The 22,493-nt window shown below is 37.1% G+C and overlaps 3 protein-coding genes across 6 annotated transcripts in view; 2 read left to right on the top strand and 1 right to left on the bottom strand.

Annotated features, from left to right (window-relative positions):
• The window catches only part of LOC103022474 (inactive rhomboid protein 2), a 60,174-nt gene extending 55,946 nt beyond the window's left edge, over window positions 1-4,228 (top strand). For all 4 annotated transcript variants that reach the window (XM_015606582.3, XM_049479277.1, XM_049479278.1 and 1 more), the window contains one exon: window positions 763-4,228. In XM_015606582.3, coding sequence (XP_015462068.3) covers window positions 763-1,182 — 420 coding nt within the window. In that variant the 3' untranslated portion in view covers window positions 1,183-4,228. The remainder of the gene's footprint in view (window positions 1-762) is intronic.
• Window positions 4,229-5,083: 855 nt separating this feature from the next.
• On the bottom strand, window positions 5,084-10,999 carry aanat1 (arylalkylamine N-acetyltransferase 1). The gene is made up of 3 exons (XM_022675598.2): window positions 10,665-10,999; window positions 9,063-9,217; window positions 5,084-7,758 (listed from the first exon to the last, which is right to left on the bottom strand). The coding sequence occupies exons 1-3, from the start codon at window positions 10,825-10,827 to the stop codon at window positions 7,453-7,455; spliced, it is 624 nt and encodes a 207-aa protein (XP_022531319.1). The 5' UTR covers window positions 10,828-10,999; the 3' UTR covers window positions 5,084-7,452.
• Window positions 11,000-13,893: 2,894 nt separating this feature from the next.
• LOC103023085 (ADP/ATP translocase 2) lies at window positions 13,894-22,373 on the top strand. Its single transcript, XM_007252142.4, has 4 exons — window positions 13,894-14,041; window positions 19,301-19,787; window positions 21,071-21,211; window positions 21,613-22,373. Exons 1-4 carry the CDS (start codon window positions 13,940-13,942, stop codon window positions 21,768-21,770), a joined length of 888 nt encoding a protein of 295 aa, XP_007252204.2. The 5' UTR covers window positions 13,894-13,939; the 3' UTR covers window positions 21,771-22,373.
• Window positions 22,374-22,493: the final 120 nt, after the last annotated feature.

The raw sequence follows: 22,493 nt of genomic DNA, 5'->3' as shown, positions 1-22,493 counted from the left end.
GAATTATGCAAGAAGAAAAATTAAACAAAGTTTAATAAGATTAAACGTAGGGTGATTTCACATCTGCCTTATTTGGTCTGGACTTGTGAAGGGGCAGTAAACCACGATTCAGCCAAAGAACCTGAGTGCTGTGTGAAACCAAAACTAACCGAACCCAATTTGCTCTAAATGACCTTATTTTTATTTGGAAATATATACCTATAAATAGCAAATTCAGAGAAACTGATTCAGAAATTGAAGTGGACAAATTTTTTTAGAGCTGTATATAGTATTATCAGTACTTTCTGATATATAATTTGTATTATTAGTACTATAGGACTACAACGTGTGTATTTCAAGTATTTTCTGAGTATATAACAGGTGCTGTCATTACTGTTTAGGTATATAATGAGGACTGTCATTACGTTGTAGTTACCGTTTACAATGTGGACTGTAAGTACCTCACAGTATATAATGGTATTGTCAGTAGCATTATAAGTACATTAGTAATACTGTCTGTATTTTCTGAGTATATAATGATTATTGCCATTTCTTTTTGGGTACAGTATGTAATAGGTATTGTCAATACTGTCAGAGTAATTTCAGTACATTCTGACTATATGATGGGTATTATCTTTACTTTCACAGTATATAATGGATACTGTCGATACTTTTTGAGTACATGATTGGTATTTTTATTACTTTCCGAATATCATGAATGTAAATCTTTATTTCTTTCTTTTTCTTCACTCTTTTTTTCTCCCTTTCTCAAATGTAATGCAGGTGGGTCCAGCGGGCTCCCAGTTCGGCCTGCTAGCGTGTTTGTTCGTGGAGCTGTTCCAGGGCTGGCAGGTGTTGGAGAAACCGTGGAAAGCCTTCCTCAAGCTGCTCGGCATCGTCCTCTTCCTCTTCTTCTGTGGCCTGCTGCCGTGGATAGACAACATCGCCCACATCTTCGGCTTCCTCAGCGGCCTGCTGCTCTCCTTCGCCTTCCTGCCTTATGTTACCTTCGGCACCTTCGACAAGTACCGCAAGCGGGTGCTCATCATCCTCTCATTGATTGTCTATGTGGGCTTATTCTCCTCGCTCATCGTCTGGTTCTACATCTACCCCATCAACTGGTACTGGCTGGAGCATCTCACCTGTCTCCCATTTACCAGCAAGTTCTGTGAGCGATACGACATTGACCATGTGGTGCACTAGCGTAGTAGCAGCTGTGCTAATGAGAAGCTTCCAGGTGCCATGTAGATACCAGAGTCCTGAGAAAGGACATCAGGAGAACTGGCTTTTGGAAGTGAGCATCCTGAAGAAAAACATCAGGGAAGAGGAACTATATCTTGTGGGTTCTAGTAGGTCTGTTGACCTATGAGTTGGTTCTTTTAAGGCATTATCGTGTCATTTTTGTTGGCACTCCAAGTGCCAAAGACTGAGATTTGCAAAATGCCTTTCTCTGCAGGTACAATACATGAAAAATAATTAATGTCAAACACTAATCTCTAAATCCGTTCAAACACTTGCTTTAAATTAACCTAATTTTTAATAGAGTGGACATGAGTGTCAGGTTAATGTTTAAATAACTTTATTGCACTAACAGATAACTTTGCTGCCTTTCACTAAACCTTTAATCATGGCAAACATGTAGGAAAATCATCAGTGGTTTGGTAGTTTCTAAAGAACTTATGGAATTTGATTGATGTCAAGGTTTTGGCCTCAAAATTGTTTTTGAGATCTATCCATAGATGGCGCTGTTAAACAATATAGTCTGCAAAGAAACTTTATGCAGGTTCAGACCTGGCATTGGATAGCAAATTAAAGAGACTCTCTTCCCAAATGGCGGCACGATCTTTGGGAAATTTGCCAGATTCAAGCTAAGGCCTGACTTTGCTCTCAATTGGTGGGTAGGATGGCTTTCCCTCTCCCCCTCCCAATTACACAGTGCAGTACTAACCAATGTGGGCATGTGTAAGTGGACGTTAGTGCAGAACAGGCAGTTAGTGTTCTCCTCAAAGCATGTTGAGCTGTCCAGTGAAGGGTAGCTTGCTTTGTGTGACTTGAAGGAATCATATGCTAGCTTCACCCTCCCCATTAAATCTTTAATAGGACTTTGATCTAACTAAAATGGTTCTGTGGTTTAAAGTCTCTGTACCACTATCATCCTGAGAGAGCATGATTGGGCTTGCTTTTTCAGCGGTGGGTAGATGGCGCTCTCTTCCCACATCACCTCTAACATGATATCGGTCACTTGCAACACTTGCTTCCATTCACTCTAAATTACTTTCTTCTAAATCTTAACAACGGAATTATACTTCTGAAATACAGACATTTTCATAAATATGTGGCATTTTCCTTAAATGCTTTATAATGCCGTCCTTTGTGTTCACATTGTAACATTCACAACACGTCATACTTTTTTTTTATATTTTAAGTGTTCCTCCAAGTCCGCCTTCGTGTTTGGCCGTGCCACGAAGACACCTTAAATGAACTGGAAGACTTGAGCCATATACTGTATGTGTACATGTTTGACTTTTTTATTTTTTGTTTTTGTTTTTTTTTATTAATTGGTGGAACTTGAGCTGTTTGTGTGTCCCTTTATCTTATTCAGTAATACCAGCTATCACAGTGGCCTAGTCTGCTTCAAACGTGCCTTGATAAGCAAATCTAATGCCCTTCTGCAACACTGTATATAACCTTTTACACAGAGTATAATTGCGGAACCTTACTTTGTATAAAAAAAAAGCAGAGAGGACCTCCAGAGGTCTCATCAATGTCCACTCTTTTAGTTTCTCTGCTCATTGTCTGCATACTGCTCTCTTTTTACTGCTCACTTAAATTTTCCTCCTCCACACAAGTGCTCATTAGCGAGGGAAGCTATAGTTCATGATTCTTTTTGACATCAAAGATGCTCCTAGACATACTTCGAAAATGGCTTCATAATGTGGTTTTCAACTCTGTTCTGCCAGAGATTTCAGTTTATTTACCAACCTGTATTTTTATGGTCCGTGTGTTGATCAGATTATAAGCTTCTGTTAGTTTTGAGCTCAGTGTGAAACAATATCAATAATATACCGACTGGTCACTTCATTAATACCACATTCTTGTTTCTACACTCATTATTCACACTATTAGCTTCACTTATCAGCCACAGCAGTGCCGCTGGAGTTTTTAAACACCTTAGTGTCACTGCTGGAATGAGAATAATCCACTAACTGAAAATATCCAGCCACCAGCGTTCTGTGACCACTGATGAAGGACTAGATAGAGGATGACCAACACAAACTATGCAGCAACAGATTGAGAGCTTCTGTCTCTGACTTTACATCTACAAGGTAGAACAGCTTTTGGTAGGAGGGTGTAACAGAGTGGAGGACAATGAGTGATTAAACATAGTGTTTAAAAACTCCAGCAGCGCTGCTGTCTGTTCCACTGTTACCAGCACAACACACACTAACACCTCATACACCACCACCATGTAAGTACAGTCACTGCAGTGCTAAGAAGTAAAAAATAGAACTGCATAATTCTTCTATACGTCAAATATAGATGACAAAATGAACAAAGAATGTAGAAACAAGGATGTGTTTTAAATGGAACGGTCTATCAGTGTGTACCAAAACTCGTCCGAAAAAAATCAGACTCTGTGTGAAAAGGCCTGTACTCTGTCCTTTTTGGTTTGTTCACACTATATTATAGAACACTCTGAAACACTGTTCTCCTCCTGTGGGCCAGCACTCTGCGCTGGAGATTAGAAGTAAAACTTCCTCTGTATGTGTCCGGCTTACGGAGAGAGAAAAGCGATGACTGACTGTGAAAAGGATTACAGTCTTATTGAGATGAACTGAGAATAGGAGGCTTTGATTAGTCATGTTCAGTCACCAGCTCCTAAATCTGCAGTAAAGCTGGTTTACAGTCCATCGTTCGATGTGTCCGTCTCCGACGCAGCCCTCCAGGCAGCATGGAAACATTAGTCTATAGGATTAGTCTATAAACGAAGCACGGAACATTGTTCAGGTTTATAGATTTGCATCGTGTGAAAGATTGTGAAAGAGAATGTATCTTTTTTTAATGCAGTTGATTATTATTGTAATTATTACCATCATTTATTATTGATGTTTTTTTGTGCTTATGCTACTTTTGTACATGTTTAAACCATAACGTGCCATTATTCTGTTGGAGAATAGGAAATGTTCTACGTTTACGGACAGCAGTGCTCTGTGCCTTAAATCAATTAAAAGGGAATTGTGGTCATGTCTTTATGGATTCTGAAATATGTTACTCCAAAAAAAAAAAAAACTTGTCTCTCCACAATAGCAACTTTACAGAAGAAGGAGGAGTTACAAAATCAAAGAATAAAAACTTTTCGAAATTTTGGAACATTTCTATTCTGTTGAACTATGATTTCTCATTAAATTTAGAGACAATAGTTCAAACTAATTTTATTACCTACCAGGTTTACATAGTCAACAATTCAAAAATGTCATTATAATGGAGATACAGGATTTTTACAGGATCAAATATCTCTTTGTCAAGTCATATTTTTATGTTTCATACAACCCTTCTTGCTGTCAGTCTGAAAAATAGAACTTCCTCTTAAATAATTCACAATAAATGGTAAGTATAGATTAATATATGTATATAGTTTAGTTTGTTGTCTATATCTACCCAAACTAGGGCTGGGCAATATGGTAAAAATATTGTATTACAATTTTTAAAGAAATGTTAACATACACACACAGTAATTATGCAAGTTTTTAAAATACATGAATATGATTTATAATATTAATGTTTTTTTTTAAACTTGCATAAATACTGTGTGTGTGCATCGTCATGATTTATCATATTTTCACACTCGGACAAAATGCATTAGTAGCAGCATCCTTAAAAAACACAAATTAAGTAATACAGGTTTTAATTAATTAATTAGTATGCTGCACATAATCCAGTTAAATATGACTAATTACACATTCTGTAATGAAACATGCAGTTGGTCAGTGTGTGTGTGTGTTTTTTAAGCTGATGATATGATATGATTTTAATCCATATGATAAAATGACAAACTGTCTAAACTGTGCTCACTATCCTACAATACACACAAAGTGGCAGGAAGTTGTGAAAAATACATTTATTGTGATTTTTTTTTTTCTATTTACAAAACATGTATGTACAAAATCATAGATGTCTTGATTCAAGACTCCATAGAGGCAAAGGTGGTCACTGTCTACAGGGAAAGGCATATTCATCTCCGCTGTCTCTCAGGTACCGTGTTCTACCCATTTTTTCCATTAAAAAAGGGAGGGTTTTCTAAACGTGTTTGGGTTGATGTTATTCCCGGAGTTCTGTGTTCTGCGGCAGCTTCGTAAACGGGTTTTGTGAACGTTACTTAAGTGCTGGGTGGTAAACAGCTGCTCTGCCAAACCAGACTGTGTTTATGCCCTGTAATGCGTCCTAATGCAGATAAAGAAGTCTATCACTCCACACCTCTAATGCTCCATAGACTTGAATGGGGTGTGACCCTGCAGAGGTCAGCGCTTAGGAAAACTGATCTGGGATCAGTTCTGGGAGTCCTTCTTTATACCTCTTTGAAGTTGTGCTGAAGTGGAGAACAATGACTGACTGTAGTTAGTTCAAGCATTGTCTTGTTGAACTAGACCTGGTACAGTTGAGTGGAGCAGTTAATAGGACTGTTAAAAGTATTCTTCAGTTTAAAATTGTGGAAGAACCCCTTAAATGTTTCTTGAAGCACCTTAAGGTAACCTCCAAAGTTTCCAAAGGATTTAATAATTTTACCAGTGTACATTATTAGAGTTTGATTGAAAATTGGAAGAACTACTTGGAATAAGCTTTAAAAATCTCATATGAAGATCAAATTTAACTCTAAACTTGTTATATTTGTGTTTCAAGGGCTTTTTAGATGATCCCACTCTCTTAAAAAAATACAGGTCCCAAAAAAGCATAAAGTTCTTAAAAAAAACTTTTGGTGGCTTAAAGAACCTTTCCTAACAATTCCACACCAATGGTTCTACAAGTTCACCATCTATTTAATTTTTTTTTCTCAAGAAACCAAAAGCAGTTCTTCTCCTTTTGGCATCTGTATTTTCATGAGAGCATGTTCCTCTCCTTGTCTGGGTCTTCGATCAGAAGAGACCACAGTAACAGGGTGTCAACTTGATGCTAATTTAATGCTTCCATTGAAGAGACACATCTAGATCAACGACAAGACAAAACAAGCAACAACGAGCCAAAGAACGAGCATGAAGAACAACAGCCTTCAACGCATAACCTTCAAAGCCCCCGCTTGAAACCATGTTTTGTGGTCCACATGTGAATTCAAACCGTGAAACGCATTCTTTAATCGGGGAGAAATGGATGCATGCCCTAGTACCCTAACCCTATGTAGAAAAAGGTTTATGAGTGATAGAAAAATAAAGAGTAATCAAATGCATTTACATTTAATATTCATTGACATAAAAATGTACAAAAAATAAATAACTTCATGCAGGAGTCTTGCTGAATGATTAATTAGCCTCTAAGCTGAAGCTCTACGTTGCGGCGACGTGTATTTAATCTGTCTATTGTAACAATCTAGAATATCTGAAGAATGCTCTCGTTAAAGGTGGTAAATCTACATGATTTTGTTAAGATGACAGTTAATGTTTAATGGTTCAGTCAGTTGAGAAAATTACCCAGTCCCAATTCTTCACAATGGTGATGAATAGAAATTTAAGAGTTTTAAAACTTAAAGGTGCTTGAAAGGAGTTCTGTGAATTCCCTGACTGATGCCTGAGACACTGTTTTAAAAAGGTTTTGGTCTGAAAGTGCTTTTCTTGTGGAAGGATATATGCAAGGTGGTTTAAGAAAAAGTAGTCCCTGCCCAAATAAGTTGGGCATCACATTCAGTGAATTTTTGTGTTTGGATAGTAAATAAAATGACTATATTAGTATTTTAACTTGTCATGTCAGGTGACGATTGCTTCCATTCACCACCACTTTGAAGACCTTAGAGTGAAAATTCGAGTGAAAGTTTCGAGACAGGGTTTAAGCCTAGTCTTGAACTACACAAGATTCTGAATGGATGTTTTCTTTTGAAAGGAAAATATATTCAGTGATGATATAGTACACGACTAGGCCTAATCCCAACCCAAGACCTGTTCATGTTTTAGCCCAATCCGCCCATCTCAACCCCTAACTTCTACAGAATTGATCCATCACTGAATCACCATCATCTCTTTCTTTCTTTTTCGTAAATTATGACCCTCCTGTACATTTGCAACACCAATGCCAAAAAAGCAGACAAGCACTCAGACACGCCACGACATACCTACAGCAATAAACTGCATAAAAGCTGCATCAAAACGTGCCCCCGGCCTGCCTCCCACAAACCACTCCACTCGGTCGACTTTGGTCTTCGGGGTCTCCAAAAGAAAAGAAAAAACAACAAACAGAACATCACGACTGAAGAAAGCATGGTGAGGATCCTCAGCAGCCGCTGTTGCGCCGCATGAAGGCGTGACCGCGTACGGGACACTGCATCTCGATGAAGGTCAGCGGCCCCACGGTGATCTTGCACGGGCCCTGAACCTTAAAGCCTGACTTCTGGTAGAAGGGCACGAGGAAGTCCTCGCACATCAGCACGGCCCGGCGGACGTACGGCAGACAGCGCAGGTACTGCAGGTACCGCCACATCAGGATGGAGCCTTTGCCCTGCTGACGGAAGGTGCGGTGGACGGCCAGGACGTGGATGTGGACGGTGGTGCCGTGAGGCTTGTGGAGGGTCAGGGCATCCTGGAGTGTGTGAGAACATAGGGTTATGAAGACATTGCTCATGGAATATGGGCAGGGTTTCCAGGCACAAGGATTATTAAGCCTAGTCTTTAACTGAATGGACATTTCTTATTGAAAGGTAATCCAGCCTTGATTAGGTTTGATTCCTGTTCTGGAAACTCCCAGCTCTACATTCTTAAAAATGTAAGAATACTACAAAGTAGGTTATTTGAGCTTTGCCAAGAATTTCCAAGAACCTCCTTTAGGGAAGTGGTTCTTCTTTGGCTTAAAAAACCCTTTTTAGCACCTTTGTACTGTATGTCACATTAATAGACCAATAGGAATGCTCCGATTTGATTAACGATTAAGATATTTGTCTTTAAAACACATCTTTATTTTAATGCTTTATCTTATTCTAGTCTGTTCCAACTTAAAATCCAAATATCCAAAATGCTTCTTCTTAAGACCTTTAAATTCTTAAATATCTAGCTGCTCAATATTAAGGGTTTTTTAAGATCAGACAGTGGTTCTGTGCTCAAAGAAAAGGTTAAAGGGTTCTTCAATGGTTCCTATTATTCTATAAAGAACTGTGACCATTTAAATAACCACTCCAAGGTTTAAATTATTTATCTGATTAAAGGGTGTTTAGTACAGTCAATAAATAGCTTTAAAGCTTGTAAAATGTACAACTACCATTTGGAGACACTTAAATATGTATTTATGGCTGTGGCACTTCTACTTTCTACTTTCAATATTTCTTCTGTCTGTCAAACCATCCCAGACTCCCCAACAATACATGCATCTCTAAAAGCATTTCTATTGGTCAATTCACCCAGGACAGTTGACCATGTAGAAAGCAGCAAAAGGGCTGTTAAAACAATAAAGAAATATAAAAAGAGACAACAACAGGCATTAAATTGACTCTCCCTCTCACCCCCACCAAAGTCAGTCAGCTCAGACATGTTTAATGCTCCAGTATTCAATGCTTTTTTTTATTTAGTTTAGAAGCTAAGATAAATTGAAGTCCTTTCATATGATCTGAACATCTACACTGACATGTAGAGACACTACTATGGTGTCCTATGTCTTTTGTCATGTCCTATGAAAGCTACAGAAAGATGCATTGACATGCATGTGGGTTCTACTTTACTAAATGTGGATGTAATTGCTTTTACAGTCACTTGTCTAGACCGGACAATTCTAGACCAATGCTGTCGATCATCATCATTGCCACTTACCACTGCACTACTCTGTCTTGACATGAAGGATTCTCGCAGTTCCACCTGCTTTAATATGAAATGTGTAAATGTGAGAGTGAGACTCACGTTGGTCAGGCGGTCCTGGTCCCATAGGGAGCCAATGATGAAGGCCACCAGCCTGCCCTCCACAAACCAGCCCAGAGAAAGCTCAGGACACAGGGTGAGGAAGTGGCGCACCTCGTCCAGGTGCAGGGGGCACTCTCCCGACACGGAGATGAAGGCTGCAGGGGGCACAGGAGAGAGAGTCTGAACACACTGAACTGCCCTGCTGCCCACCCAGCTGACCAGACCCGACCCAGCTCACCCAGATTTTTCACGGCTAGACGACTGAGAATAAATCTCTCCTACTGTTATTCAGATATGATTATTATAATTATGCTGTTGGCCATTTTAATATAGCTATATTAATCATAATATTCCTCAATATAATAATACTGTTTAACTCAAGAAACACACTAAATGCTTTACTGATGTGCAGTAATATAATATACATTTATAATAATTCAGCTTATCTTTATATACAACATTGTATAAGTGGTAATAATAGAGTTACATTAGTTGTAATCTAATAATACAACAAATCTTACTTATATTAACTTTATTTTACATTAGCCATTCAAAATAATTTAATATTAGATTAACAGAAAACTAATTTACACTTATACAAGTTAACATAAAATAATTCATTATTATATTAACAGTATTTAGCAGTAGTGTTTTACTATATAACAAATATTATTCTAATACTAATACCACATACATTATTATAATTATAATTTATGATTCTATAATGAACCCAATTTGTATGTAATTACAGTATAACTTAACTTACACTGATATAAGTAGTTAACAGTTGTCATAATTATCATTAGACAACTTATAATTAATATATTACTAGAGGAATACTATATACATTTTACATAATGCCAATAATAGTAATCTAGTTGAAAATAAATTATAAAAAGACTTGAATAATAATAATACAAATGTAATTTATTTTTAGCAAAAGTAATAGACAGAAATATGACATGATTCCTTTTATAATATGATATTAAATAACACTAGTTATACATATCTTATTTTATATTTTAGGAACGTCGATCTGGCATTAATATTAATATAGCACTTATATTAACACATCTAATTTACATCGACTTTATATCATCTTCAATATTTTCCTAATAATAACATTCACTTCATTTTTTTTTTTTGCATTTATAAATTTTACTTTACATCAATAATAATATTTATACTAATTAATGCCACTCTAATGTGAAATGTGAATAGAATTACGGTATAAAATATAACAACAATATATTAATTCATATATAACAAACATTTTAAATGTTAATGAACTGTATCTTGTATTAATATGAAGTGAATGTAAGATAAATCAGCTCTGATTAAAGGTTAATGAACACTAAAGTTATATAAACAGGTTAATGGTCAGCATTAGCGTATAAGGGTTTAATAGGAGAATAATATGAATGTATTATTAGTGTAATACGAATGTATTAGTTGTGTATTAGTGTAATAATAGTGTATCAGTGTAACAGTACTGTAACAGTAGTGTATTAGTAGTATATCAGTAGTGTATTAGTGTAATAATAGTGTATCAGTGTAACAGTAGTGTATTAGTAGTGTAATAGTAGTGTAAATGTCGCTCACCCTCTCTCTCTATCTCGAACACGCTGGTGGCGTCCTCGGTGTTGAGGGAGCGGAACTCGCTGGCGGGCAGTGTGTGTCTGCGCTGGCGGCCGGGGGACACCGGAGAGCCCGGGAGCCCGTGCAGCGGCTTCAGGAAGAACGGCAGCGCGCTCAATGTGGACATCTCTTCACTCTGTCTCTGTGCGTGTGAGTGCTGCTTTACCGAGAGTGACCGAGGTGTGTGAAACAGGACTGTGTGTGAAAGTGCGCCGCGCGCTGCGTGCACCGTATTTATACCCGCCGTCACGCGCTTAGAACCAACTCACCCAGCGCGCCAAACTCACACAGCGCGCGCACTAATTACATTTACATCATCAGCTGGAGAGAGAGAGAGAGAGAGAGAGAGAGTAAAAGAGAGAGACAGTGAGAGAGAGAGAGAGAGAGAGAGAGAGAGAGAGAGAGAGAGAGAGAGAGAGAGAGAGAAGGGAGACAAGACATAAATAGTTGGTGTGAGTAAAAGAGATAGAGACAGTGAGAGAGAAAGTTTGTGTAAAAGAAAGAGAGTGAGAGAGAGACAGAGAGAGAGAGAAAGGGAGAGAGACAAGACATAAATAGTTGGTGTGAGTAAAAGAGAGAGAGAGACAGTGAGAGAGAATTTGTGTAAAAGAAAGAGAGTGAGAGACAGAGAGAGAGAGTTGGTGTGCGTAAAAGACAGAGAGAGACAGGGAGAGAGAGTTTGTGTAAAAGAAAGAGAGAGAGAGAGAGAGATACAGGGAGAGAGAGTTGGTGTGCGTAAAAGACAGAGAGAGACAGGGAGAGAGAGTTTGTGTAAAAGAAAGAGAGAGAGAGAGAGAGATACAGAGAGAGAGAGAGTTGGTGTGCGTAAAAGACAGAGAGAGACAGGGAGAGAGAGTTTGTGTAAAAGAAAGAGAGAGAGAGAGAGAGATACAGAGAGAGAGAGAGTTGGTGTGCGTAAAAGACAGAGAGAGACAGGGAGAGAGAGTTTATGTAAAAGAAAGAGAGAGAGAGACAGAGAGAGAGTTGGTGTGCCTTAAAGACAGAGAGACAGGGTGAGATAGAAAAGGGGAGGAAGTTGGTGTGACTGAAAAAGAGAAAAAAAGAAAGAGAGAGAGAGACAGAGAGAGATAATTGGTGTGCGTAAAAGACAGAGAGTGACAGGGAGAGATAGAAAAGGTGAGGAAGTTGGTGTGACTAAAAAGAGAAAGAAAGAGAGAGAGAAAGGGAGAGAGAGTTGATGAGTGAAAGAGAGAGAGAATAGGAAGAGAGAGAGATTGTATGTGTGTGAGAGAGATAGGAAAAATAGAGGTAGGATAGAAGGAGAGAGAAAGGAAAAAGAGGAAAGAACAGGTATAAGAGAGAACAAATGAAGGATATACAGAATGAAAAGAGTGACAGAAAAGAAAAGAGAGCAGCAAAAAGATAGAAGATGGGAGAGAGTGGGAGGGATAAAATAAAAGACAGATATAGAAAATAACAGAACAAGAAAAAAGAAAGAAAGATAGATGGAGTGTGTGTGTAACTGAGTGAAAGGTGAATGTGTGTGTGTGTGTGTGTCTGGCCTGTGAGAAAACAGTAAAGAGGTTAAAAGGTAAAAATGATGTCACTCTGTGTTAAACTTCGTCGTTAATTCCATGGAGGTGTGTGTTATTAATAATAATTAACGCCTCCTTTAATATGTAGTAAACAAATGGCTTTATGTGCCAATATAGACATACTATAGAGTAATGTTACAGGTGCTGTTTTGTCCCATTTTTCTCCAAAACACATCGTAACATTACAGGCTTGTCTGTCACATTTTTCTTTTCGAAATTCTTCACACTTCATTTTCTTTTGGGGAAAGTTCAGGACTGCACATGGGCCAGTCCAGTATACATACTCTTTTCTTTTATAGTCACGCCTTTGTAATGTGTGCAGCATGTGGTTTGCATTGACAATTTTGCATTGTCTGTATTAATAAATGCATACACATCCTCTGAACAAATGTCATCTGGAAGACAGCATGTGGCTTTAAGAACATTTCTGCATTAATTCTGAATCACAGAAGCATACTACTGACACAACCCCATAAAATCAGAGATGCTAGCATTTGGACTTGTTGCTGATAATAGTGGGTGGTCCTTTTTGTATTTGGTTTGAAAAACACAATGTCCAGTTCTATCAGCTTTTCTTAGATGGCAATTCTTGATTCTGTCTGAGGTATCAGAGATGAAGGGTGTTCAGCTTTGGCCTGCACCCACCGTGCTCCAATTCACTGAAATTCGTCTTGATTCCCTGTATGGTTTAATTATATTATTCACTGAAGAGGGAGAAATATGCAAATCCCTTCCAATGTTTCTTTAAGGGACATTGGTCTTAATATTTTATTTCACACATTTGTTGACAAACTGGAGATCATTTTTTTTTCAAATTCCAAATAAAAGAAATGGTCATTTAGACTATTTAATTGCAGAAAATGTGAAATTGCTGAAATAACAAAAAAGATGCAGAGCTTTCAGACCTCAAATAATGCAAACAAAATATGTTCGTATACATAAAGTTTTAAGAGTTCAGTAATCAATATCTGATGGAATAACCCTGTTTTAAGTCTTTATTTCCATGCATCTTGGCATGTTCTCCTCCACCAATCTTACACACTACTTTTGGATTACTTTATGCCACTCCTGGTGCAAAAATTCAAGCAGTTCTGCTTAGTTTGAGGGTTTGTGATCGTCCATCTTCCTCTTGGTAAAATCTCTTTTTCAGAGTTGTATATTCTATTTTAGAATATATATAAATATAAAATACTGAAAAAAAAACATTTATTTGTATTCTTCAAAATATTTTCATTATGCATATAAAATTTCAAGTTTTTTGGTTAAGGTATGAATTATTATTAGAATTCATAAATGAGAAACAGCACCGCGCTTAGAGCCCCCTCTTTAGGCGAATTACCGTCACTGCAGGGTTATTATCACAGGGTTTCCCTCCTGCGTGTATCTCCACAGTTTCTTTCTGTTTATCTGGGGTCATTAAATCCTGCTAAATATAGACACCCCGCGTGGTTGTTTTATAATAATCTAAAGGAACGCCTAGTTTCAGTGATTTAAATTAAAGCTGCTATAGGTTAAAGTGCTCCCGGTTTTCACTGTTTTCTACAGGTTGCTACAGGTGACGGAAACGACTCCTCTCCGCTGTCCAATCGGCGTGCTGCGCGGGGGGTGGGCGGGGCCTGTGAGTGTTCAGGTGTGCAGGAGCGCGCGGGGTGCCGAGGATGCTGAGTTTGGGAAGTGAGGATCATGTCCGTCTCTCTGGCCAAAGACTTGGTGGCGGTCTGCGCCGCCGCCGCCGTGTCTGAGACCGCTGTGGCTCCTATCGAGCGCGTGAAGCTGCTGCTGCAGGTGAGACTCACAATCTTTCAGAGAGAGAGTTTTATTATCGGTTTATTATCACAGTGACGGTGACAGGAAACAGGGAGTCTCCATCTCTATAAATAATATGGACTTTTTATTTACTATCTAAACCCTCACCTGTGCTCTGGGTTGATATGGAACTCGGATTATTATAGTGGCAAATCTTATCGTCTTTAAGTTTGGGGACTATTTTTACTATGACTTTTTTGCATGTATCCTTTCACTGGATCAATATGAGTATAATGTGCTTTTTGTGCTTATTTAAATTACATCCAAGCACTGTGTAACAATACAGTATTCAAGATTTACAAATATAAAGGAATGTCAACCTTCATTTTAAAGTGCTTTTTGTACATTTTATCTGGAGGTGCATTTTAAATACACATTTTCAAGTTTTAAAGATATTTTTGTATTAATGTAGATATTTTAGACATATATTTTTTTCTATTAAAAACATTTATTGTACAAATTTAGACATTTGCTATGTTAATAAAAATATTAATCTTTTTCATACAATTAGACATTTTTGAAATTCATTTGCTATGTTTTTAGATAAAAAAACATACTTTTTGTACAAATGTTAGACATTCATTTGCTATGTTTATTAAAAATATAATTTTTTGTATACATTTTAGACAATTATTTTATATTTTTATAAAAAACATATCAAGATTTTTGGGAAGATTTAGACATTTTAGACATTCACTTAGCCATTTTTATTAAACAAGGTTTTTAAAATTAATTAAGACTATTTTTTATAGAACATTCAAGCTATTTAAACATACCCAAACATTCCATGTACACCCATATTCCCCAATTTAGGAAGTCATTTTTAAAATCAGTAACATTACAACGTTCTATTTTACTTTTAAAGGACTGATAAAACATGCTGAACGTTCAGCAATTTTTAAAATAACTTTACCTAATATTCATTATATTGTCTTCATATATGGCTGAGGTAAAGGTTAAGCTGTCCATACTGATGTTGTAAAATATTAAGGTAATTGAATATATATATATATATATATATATATATATATATATATATATATATATATTCAATTACCTTAATATTTTATATATATATATATATATATATATATATATACATATATATATATATATATATATATATATATATATATATATATATATATATATATATATATACATATATATATATATATATATATATATATATATATGTATATATATATATATATACATATATATATATAATATTTAAAAGAGAACAAGGTCATCATAAACAATTCAAAATTTAAGTGTAGGTCAACCATGTTTTCTTTAAACTGCAATATTTGCTAACATTATCCACCCTGTCATCTTCACACACATGACAGGAAATAAAAAAGTGATTAAGCTGGAAAAATATGGTCTATATAGCCTGAAGTCTTATAAATAAGATGAATAGTCAAAAGAATAAAAGTATTTTTTTTTAGTTATAAGAGCCAAAAGGCACAATTTTCTGATATTAAATTTTAAAATATTACAATTTGTAGACTGAAACTTTCTCTGAACAGTAATCCTGACATCATGCAGTGTTTCCTTGGGCATTTAATGTAATAGCTGTCTGTGAGGGAGCATTTAGAGGGTCAGATGTCTGAATCTATTTGGAGTGTTTCAAATCAAACCCACCCTATAACCCTATAACAGAATAATAACTTTGTTTACATCTTTATTTACATGGAAATTTGGAGTGATCTGGGTAATTCCCATTGTCATGCATTTATCACGTGTAAATAGAAGCAGAAAAAGAAGAAGTATTCTTCTGTATTTCACATCTGCTTTCACACAGGCTGGAACACCACAATAACTGTGTTAAAAGTGTTTTTGTCCATGTGACATATCTTTGTAAGATAAATTAGATCTAGAGTGTCTAAATGTTCCTTGGGGCCTAATTGCAGTTTTATTGGTGGCAACTTTAGTAACCCCTCAGAAATTAAATATACAAACATGCATATCTGTAAGATACATTTAAAACAAGTTTTTAAATTCAACATGTGTTTCAGAAAATTAAAGTGTACTGGTCATTTTCATACACATTAAAAATATTTAGAAATATATTTATTTTACATTTGCACTGAGAGAAAGCGTGTTTAAACAACAACAGCTATGAAGCCAGCTGTTCACTTCAGTACCCCTAAAATTCAGTGCTATTGTCCAAATCATGGGAGAATTTCAACAGTACAAATAGGTTGAAATAAAGACAGAAAGGTGTGTGGTATTCTGTACTGGAATAAACAGCCAGTCTCTGGCTAAACCATTCTGAAGGTTTTCTTATTCTGGCCTTTAACTAGCATTTATTGTAATGTTCAATTGTAAAACATTGTCCATGATCCATTGTTATTTATTATATATAAATGTATTATAAACCGACACCAGAAATCCACTCAAAGTTTTGTCCACCTTTAAAATATATGACTGCAAGGTAGTTTTCCTTCTCTTTTCTTTGGAAAATCAGCTGCAAGGGATGACTGGGATGGGAATGGGAAGGGATGGGAAGCAGCTTACTTCAGTAAACAGAAACCAAAATACAGGTTTAGATCACCTAGTTACACATAAACATGTAAACACTGAGACTAAGCAGATTTTTTGTTGGAGCTGCATGACCCTGTGACCCCTTTTTTACGTAGTAGACAAAAATGTTCAGAATTTCTGTTTCTTTGCACCACAAAATAAACATTAAAATCCAGTACTTTCTTAGAAAATGAACGTCTTCCATTAAAATTTCATTAATTTACATTAAATTACAATGATTATCAATACAATAATTAAGTAGCTTATTAAAATAACTTGTGTCCACCTTCTTTTTGAATACTTTAGATGAACTGTGCATGTTTTCCTTTAGTAACAGAAATATGGAACTAGATTTTTTATGCTTATATAAATGTTTATGTTGTTTGTAATGTATTTTTATTGTGGAAGCTATAAACCCGGTAGGCCGATCTGAAACACAAGAAATGATTTGATTCTGGCCCCTGCTCACAGAAAAGGCTGTATAATAATGATTGTATCTGTGTCCAAATCAAAAGACAAAAACATGTCCTGTCATTACCAAACCATGGACAGCTCACTGCTAGATATGAGCACTTAGCTGTTAGCATTTTCACTCTGAACCTTAAGGTTACATAAACTAAACTTAAACATACTGTGTATTAAATGGAAGAAGGGCTGTGTGAGTGCTGGATGTTAATCTACACAGATTTCTCTTCTGGAAACTGTTTATGTGGGTGAGCAATGTGCTTCAGTTTATTTACAGTAAGCTTACATTAGCGCTAGTAAATGCTGCCTGACATCGCTAAACAGAGAAACCCTAAATAACCCAGGGCACTATCAGCTAGCGGTTCATCCCACGTAGCTTGTTTCAACACTGTAAACACGCAGACTACAGTCCAATATACTAGCCCCAGAATATCAAAAGAGCTAGCACTGTGGTTAGCGGATAATGCTAATGCTGCTGCCTCAGTGCTGGAGAACTAAACTGAAACTCCTGTATAACGCTGCAGTTCAGCAGAGTGACTTTACTGCTCCTCACAACCTGACTGGTAGAACTGATACATAAGGCACACTGGATTATGAGGCGAACTAAAGATTTTTGCGAAAAATAAAGAATTTTAAGTGCCCCCATAGTGCAAAAAACAATTTTGCACAAAAAAAGTTTATCTCTAATTGAAAATTAAATATATGTCTCCTGAGACATCAAAGATCAACATTTGAGCAAAATAAATTTTTCTATGGGACGACCACTAGATGACCTGCATATATAGTTGTCTGTCTGCTTACTACTTAGTTTTATAAGATGTAACACTACATTATTTAAACCATCGTTTAGCGAGTGTTTAGGTATTTTTAAATTGAGTTTCATATATAATTGTTTGCTGCATGTTTATTTTAGGATTTAGATTTAGATTTACTCATCAGACACCTGTTGTAGCTTTTACGGTATAAGGTTGTTAGTAGGACATTGTGTTCCACCAGATGTAGTGAATTAGACACCGTTCCTCTCTGCGGGTGAGCTGATCAGGTGACTTCCTGGTGTTAGTCTTCAGGCTTCTTCCATGGGGAACAGCTTTTGTTGCCTTGGCGATGTGGGATGGGCGCTTACACACAGGGGTCACAGACTCGCTTCATCGCCTCTGATGCTGGTTGCAGGGCGGATCACATGTTGTATTATTACGTTATCTTGTTTTGTTCACTAATAACATATGATATATTGTGAATACTATAAACAGACATCCTAAGGTATTTTTAGCTGTTTCATTTAATATTTATTTATTATTTACATCAAGCAGATTGGTGGAAAACTTATTGGAATAATAAATGAATTAATGAATTAATGAATGAAAGAAAGAATGAATATAATATTAAGAGAAATAAATACATAATACACTTAATTATCTCATGACATAATTTCTCAGAATTTAATATATTGAAAAAAGAAACATAAAATGTATTGAGTACAAGTACCATATCAAATCTATATTTTTTATAACAGGATTTTTTTTATTTCATAATGTGAAATTTATTATCATGGTTCCACATTACAAAGCTATGCTATTATACAATTTATATTATAGTTCTTTTTACTTGTTTTTATTGTTCTTCATGGTCTTTATTTACAAATTTAATGTACTATTTGAGTGCAGGTGACTGAACTGTATTTCACAGTTATTCTGACAAGAACTCATCTATTTGCCATTTTATCATTCTCTTACTATTCTTTTTTTATTAATTCTCAATGCCTAGAGTTTCAATTGCCCCACAGTCACCACCAAACTGTTTGTGCAGGTCCCCAAGCTCTAATCCTCAGCCATACTGACCTGCACTTATTCTTCTGTCGTATTTTATCTCTTGTTCCTCACACATTAGCTGAACAACCATTCTACATTTTCTTCGATATGGAAAAAAACTCTTTTATAGCCAGCCAATCAAAATTTTCAAACTACTGCTAAGGTGTTGTAATTGGACACCTTGCTGCACTTCTAAAAGGCTTACTCTGTATTATGACACTATGCTGGCTAGCATTGCACTGAATGATGGGGGAGAGGGAGGGTCATCCTATATCCACTTAGAGAGAGTGAGACCAGTTATGCTCTCTACAACTCCTGGAAACCTGCAGCCTTCTGATAACAAGGCCAACGCTTAGACAGTTGCACCACAGATCTACCCCAAATCCATTCCAATCTTCACAATAATCTTAAATATTCTTCTCAAATCTTCTTACAGGTTCAGCATGCCAGCAAACACATCACGGCTGATAAGCAGTACAAGGGCATCGTCGACTGCATCGTCCGCATTCCCAAAGAGCAGGGCTTCCTCGCTTACTGGAGAGGCAACCTGGCCAACGTCATCCGATACATCCCCACTCAGGCCCTCAACTTCGCCTTTAAGGACAGGTACAAGACGTTCTTCCTGGCTGGAGTGGACCAGCACACCCAGTTCTGGAGATATTTTGCGGGTAACCTGGCTGCAGGGGGCGCCGCAGGAGCAACTTCTATGTGTGTAGTCTACCCGCTGGACTTCGCCCGCACTCGCTTGGCTGCTGATATTGGTAAGGTGAAGGTGGAGAGGGAGTTCACTGGGTTGTCGGACTGCTTCGTCAAGATCTTCAAAGCTGATGGACTCGGGGGACTCTACAAGGGCTTCGGTGTGTCAGTGCAGGGCATCATCATCTACAGAGCTGCCTACTTCGGCATCTATGATACTGTCAAAAGTGAGTATATGTCTATCTATGATACTTCGGTATCTATGATACTGTCAAAAGTGAGTATATACCTATACTTTCATATACCTAGGTAGACGTATACATTTATATCACTAGTTCTCAGTTATGGTCCTGTAGAACCTGTGTGATGCATATGTGTATCGTTATTTTATTAAAACCATATAATATTAGCTATTGAAATTAATATTCCTGGTCACCTTATTGACTAGCCTGTAACAGAAGCATTTGGACAGCTCAGACTCTTTAGAATTTTTTGCACCTCGTATCCAGAGTTTTATAGAGGTTTATCACTTGTTCTGAATAATTGATTTTGCACCGCGGACCGTTTCTGGGCTCGTCTGAGGGACGAGAGGAACTTTTTCCAAGCTGTGAATCGATTGCATGGTTCCATCCACCTCTTAGTAAATATTGCAGTTTGCGGTTGTTTTTCTATTTTACTCATAAACACTCATAATGCAAAGAACAGCAGCAGGAGCTCCTCAGATAAAGTGGTGTTCTCATTTTTCTCCAGGCAGGACAGAGTGAGACGAGCGTTTGACTCCACAGAGCTAAGCTACAATTACTCCAATGTGTTAGCTTGTTATGCTAACTGGCTAGCGTTAGTTAGCAAGCTGTGTCAGTATGCTTCTTTACCAGTTTTAATTTCCCCTCCGGTATAACATATGAACCGGTATACCGCCCAGCACTAACCGTACAGTACAAATAAACAAATACAAATGTGGAATATTCAATCATGATCACACACATATAGACCAGATGACATGACCCACACAATATTCCATGTGAGCCCCACATATGAATGTCAGTGATGGGCTCAGAAGGGGTTAACCATGGGCCCTATCTGGGCTGTACACTGCACACAGATCCTAGATGGGACCTGTGTGAGAATAAGATGGGCTATAGCGATAGAGGGCTGCAACCTAGATCATGTTCTACGCCTGTGAGCCCCACATGAGCATTTTGGCTGGAGAAAAGATATTTTTTTCTAAATAAAATACACGTTGCCATGCTTATATTAGAAAAAAAAACACTGATCGGACTGTCTTCATAAATGTACATACATTGTATTTAACTAAATTCAGCAACTCTCTGATTTTTCTTTCCTGTTAAAGGAAATATGTTGACATTGGTGTTTGGGGTAATTAACCAAATACTACAGACACAGCAGACAGAAATTTATACTTTGGGCTGGACTGTTTCGTTAGCGAGGTTAAAATGGGTGTATTTTGGAAAGCATTGGAATGTGCACTAAACACAACTTCTGTCTGTAGGTATGATGCCAGATCCAGAAAATATTCACTTCATGTTCAGCTGGATGATCGCTCAGAGTGTGACCACTGTGGCTGGAATCATATCCTACCCTTTTGACACGGTCCGACGCCGTATGATGATGCAGTCTGGACTGAAAGGAGGTAAGATCAACACTGATAACAAACCTAGCAACAAATTAAATTGCAGATGACCTATTTTGTTATGTGCCATAAGTTCTTCTGTAGTATCTGGACACTTTCAGACATAAGCAGCAGATCCTTCACGTTTTGTCCTTTAAGTTATGAGTTGGGGCCTTGATGACCTTGTTACCAGTTTACTGGTTGTCCTTTGAGCATTTTTGGTAGTTACACCCCACAATACCTTCCCAATGTTTTGGAGATGATCTGACCCAGTCATCTACCCGTCACAGATTTCTTGTCTCTCAGATTCTTACTTTTGCCCATTTTTTCCTTCTTCAACACAACAACTTAAACTCACTTTTTATTTCTTCACTTTTTATTCATTCTTGTTATATTTTCTTTTTTTTGTTGGGAATATACAGGGGATGCATTCTACACCGGCACAGTGGACTGCTGGAGGAAGATTGCTCGTGAAGAAGGCATGCAGGCCTTTTTCAAGGGAACCTTCTCGAACATTCTGAGGGGCGTTGGAGGCGCCTTGGTGCTGGTTTTGTACGACGAATTCAAGAAATTCACCTGAATGACTGCCGTCAACCTGTGTTTGTGTGGAACCTGCCAGCAGTGTGTGTGGAAAGATTTATTGGTAATTGATTGAAATGGGGTTTTATGAATCATTGATCATTGTGTTGCCTTTTTTAAAGAATATTTATATAAATAGTATAGAAAAGTCGCAGGACACTTTTTTAAATCAGAAACGAAAGGGAAAAGTAATGAAAGCAAAAATTACATATCTGAATAACCCAGGCTATGTCTGGAACATGGCCAGTATTTCAAAAGCCATATTACGCTTTGGAAATAAGAGTGTCCTGTGATTTTTGACTTACTCTGCACACTGAGGAGGCAAAACATTATGACCATTGAATATGGCAGCTAGTGCCTTTAAAGGTATTCTGTGGTATCTGTCACCAAGACATTATCAGCAGATCCTTTTCTATGTCCTGTAAGTTTTGAGGTGGAGTCTACATGATCTGATTCACCAGTTGTTCTTACTTAGTGTGCTGACCATTGCATACTGGGAACTCAGGTGCTATTGGAACATGTGAGTGGTTTTAATGTTATGGCTGACTGGTGTATGTGTGTGCGTGTGTGTATATATGTAACAAACCAATAAAATTTATAAAAAACCTGGTGTGTCTGTAGTATGTCTTTTTATCTGTTGATGCACAATTTATGTTAAGAAAGAAGTTTATTTTTCAATAGATTTCTTAATCATTTAATTACACAGATATATTAAGGCGGTTGG

Source organism: Astyanax mexicanus, chromosome 5, assembly GCF_023375975.1.
Source record: "Astyanax mexicanus isolate ESR-SI-001 chromosome 5, AstMex3_surface, whole genome shotgun sequence".
Lineage (NCBI taxonomy): Eukaryota > Metazoa > Chordata > Actinopteri > Characiformes > Acestrorhamphidae > Astyanax > Astyanax mexicanus.
Note: the sequence above shows the minus strand (reverse complement) of the source record. Positions and strands in the feature narration are given on the sequence as shown.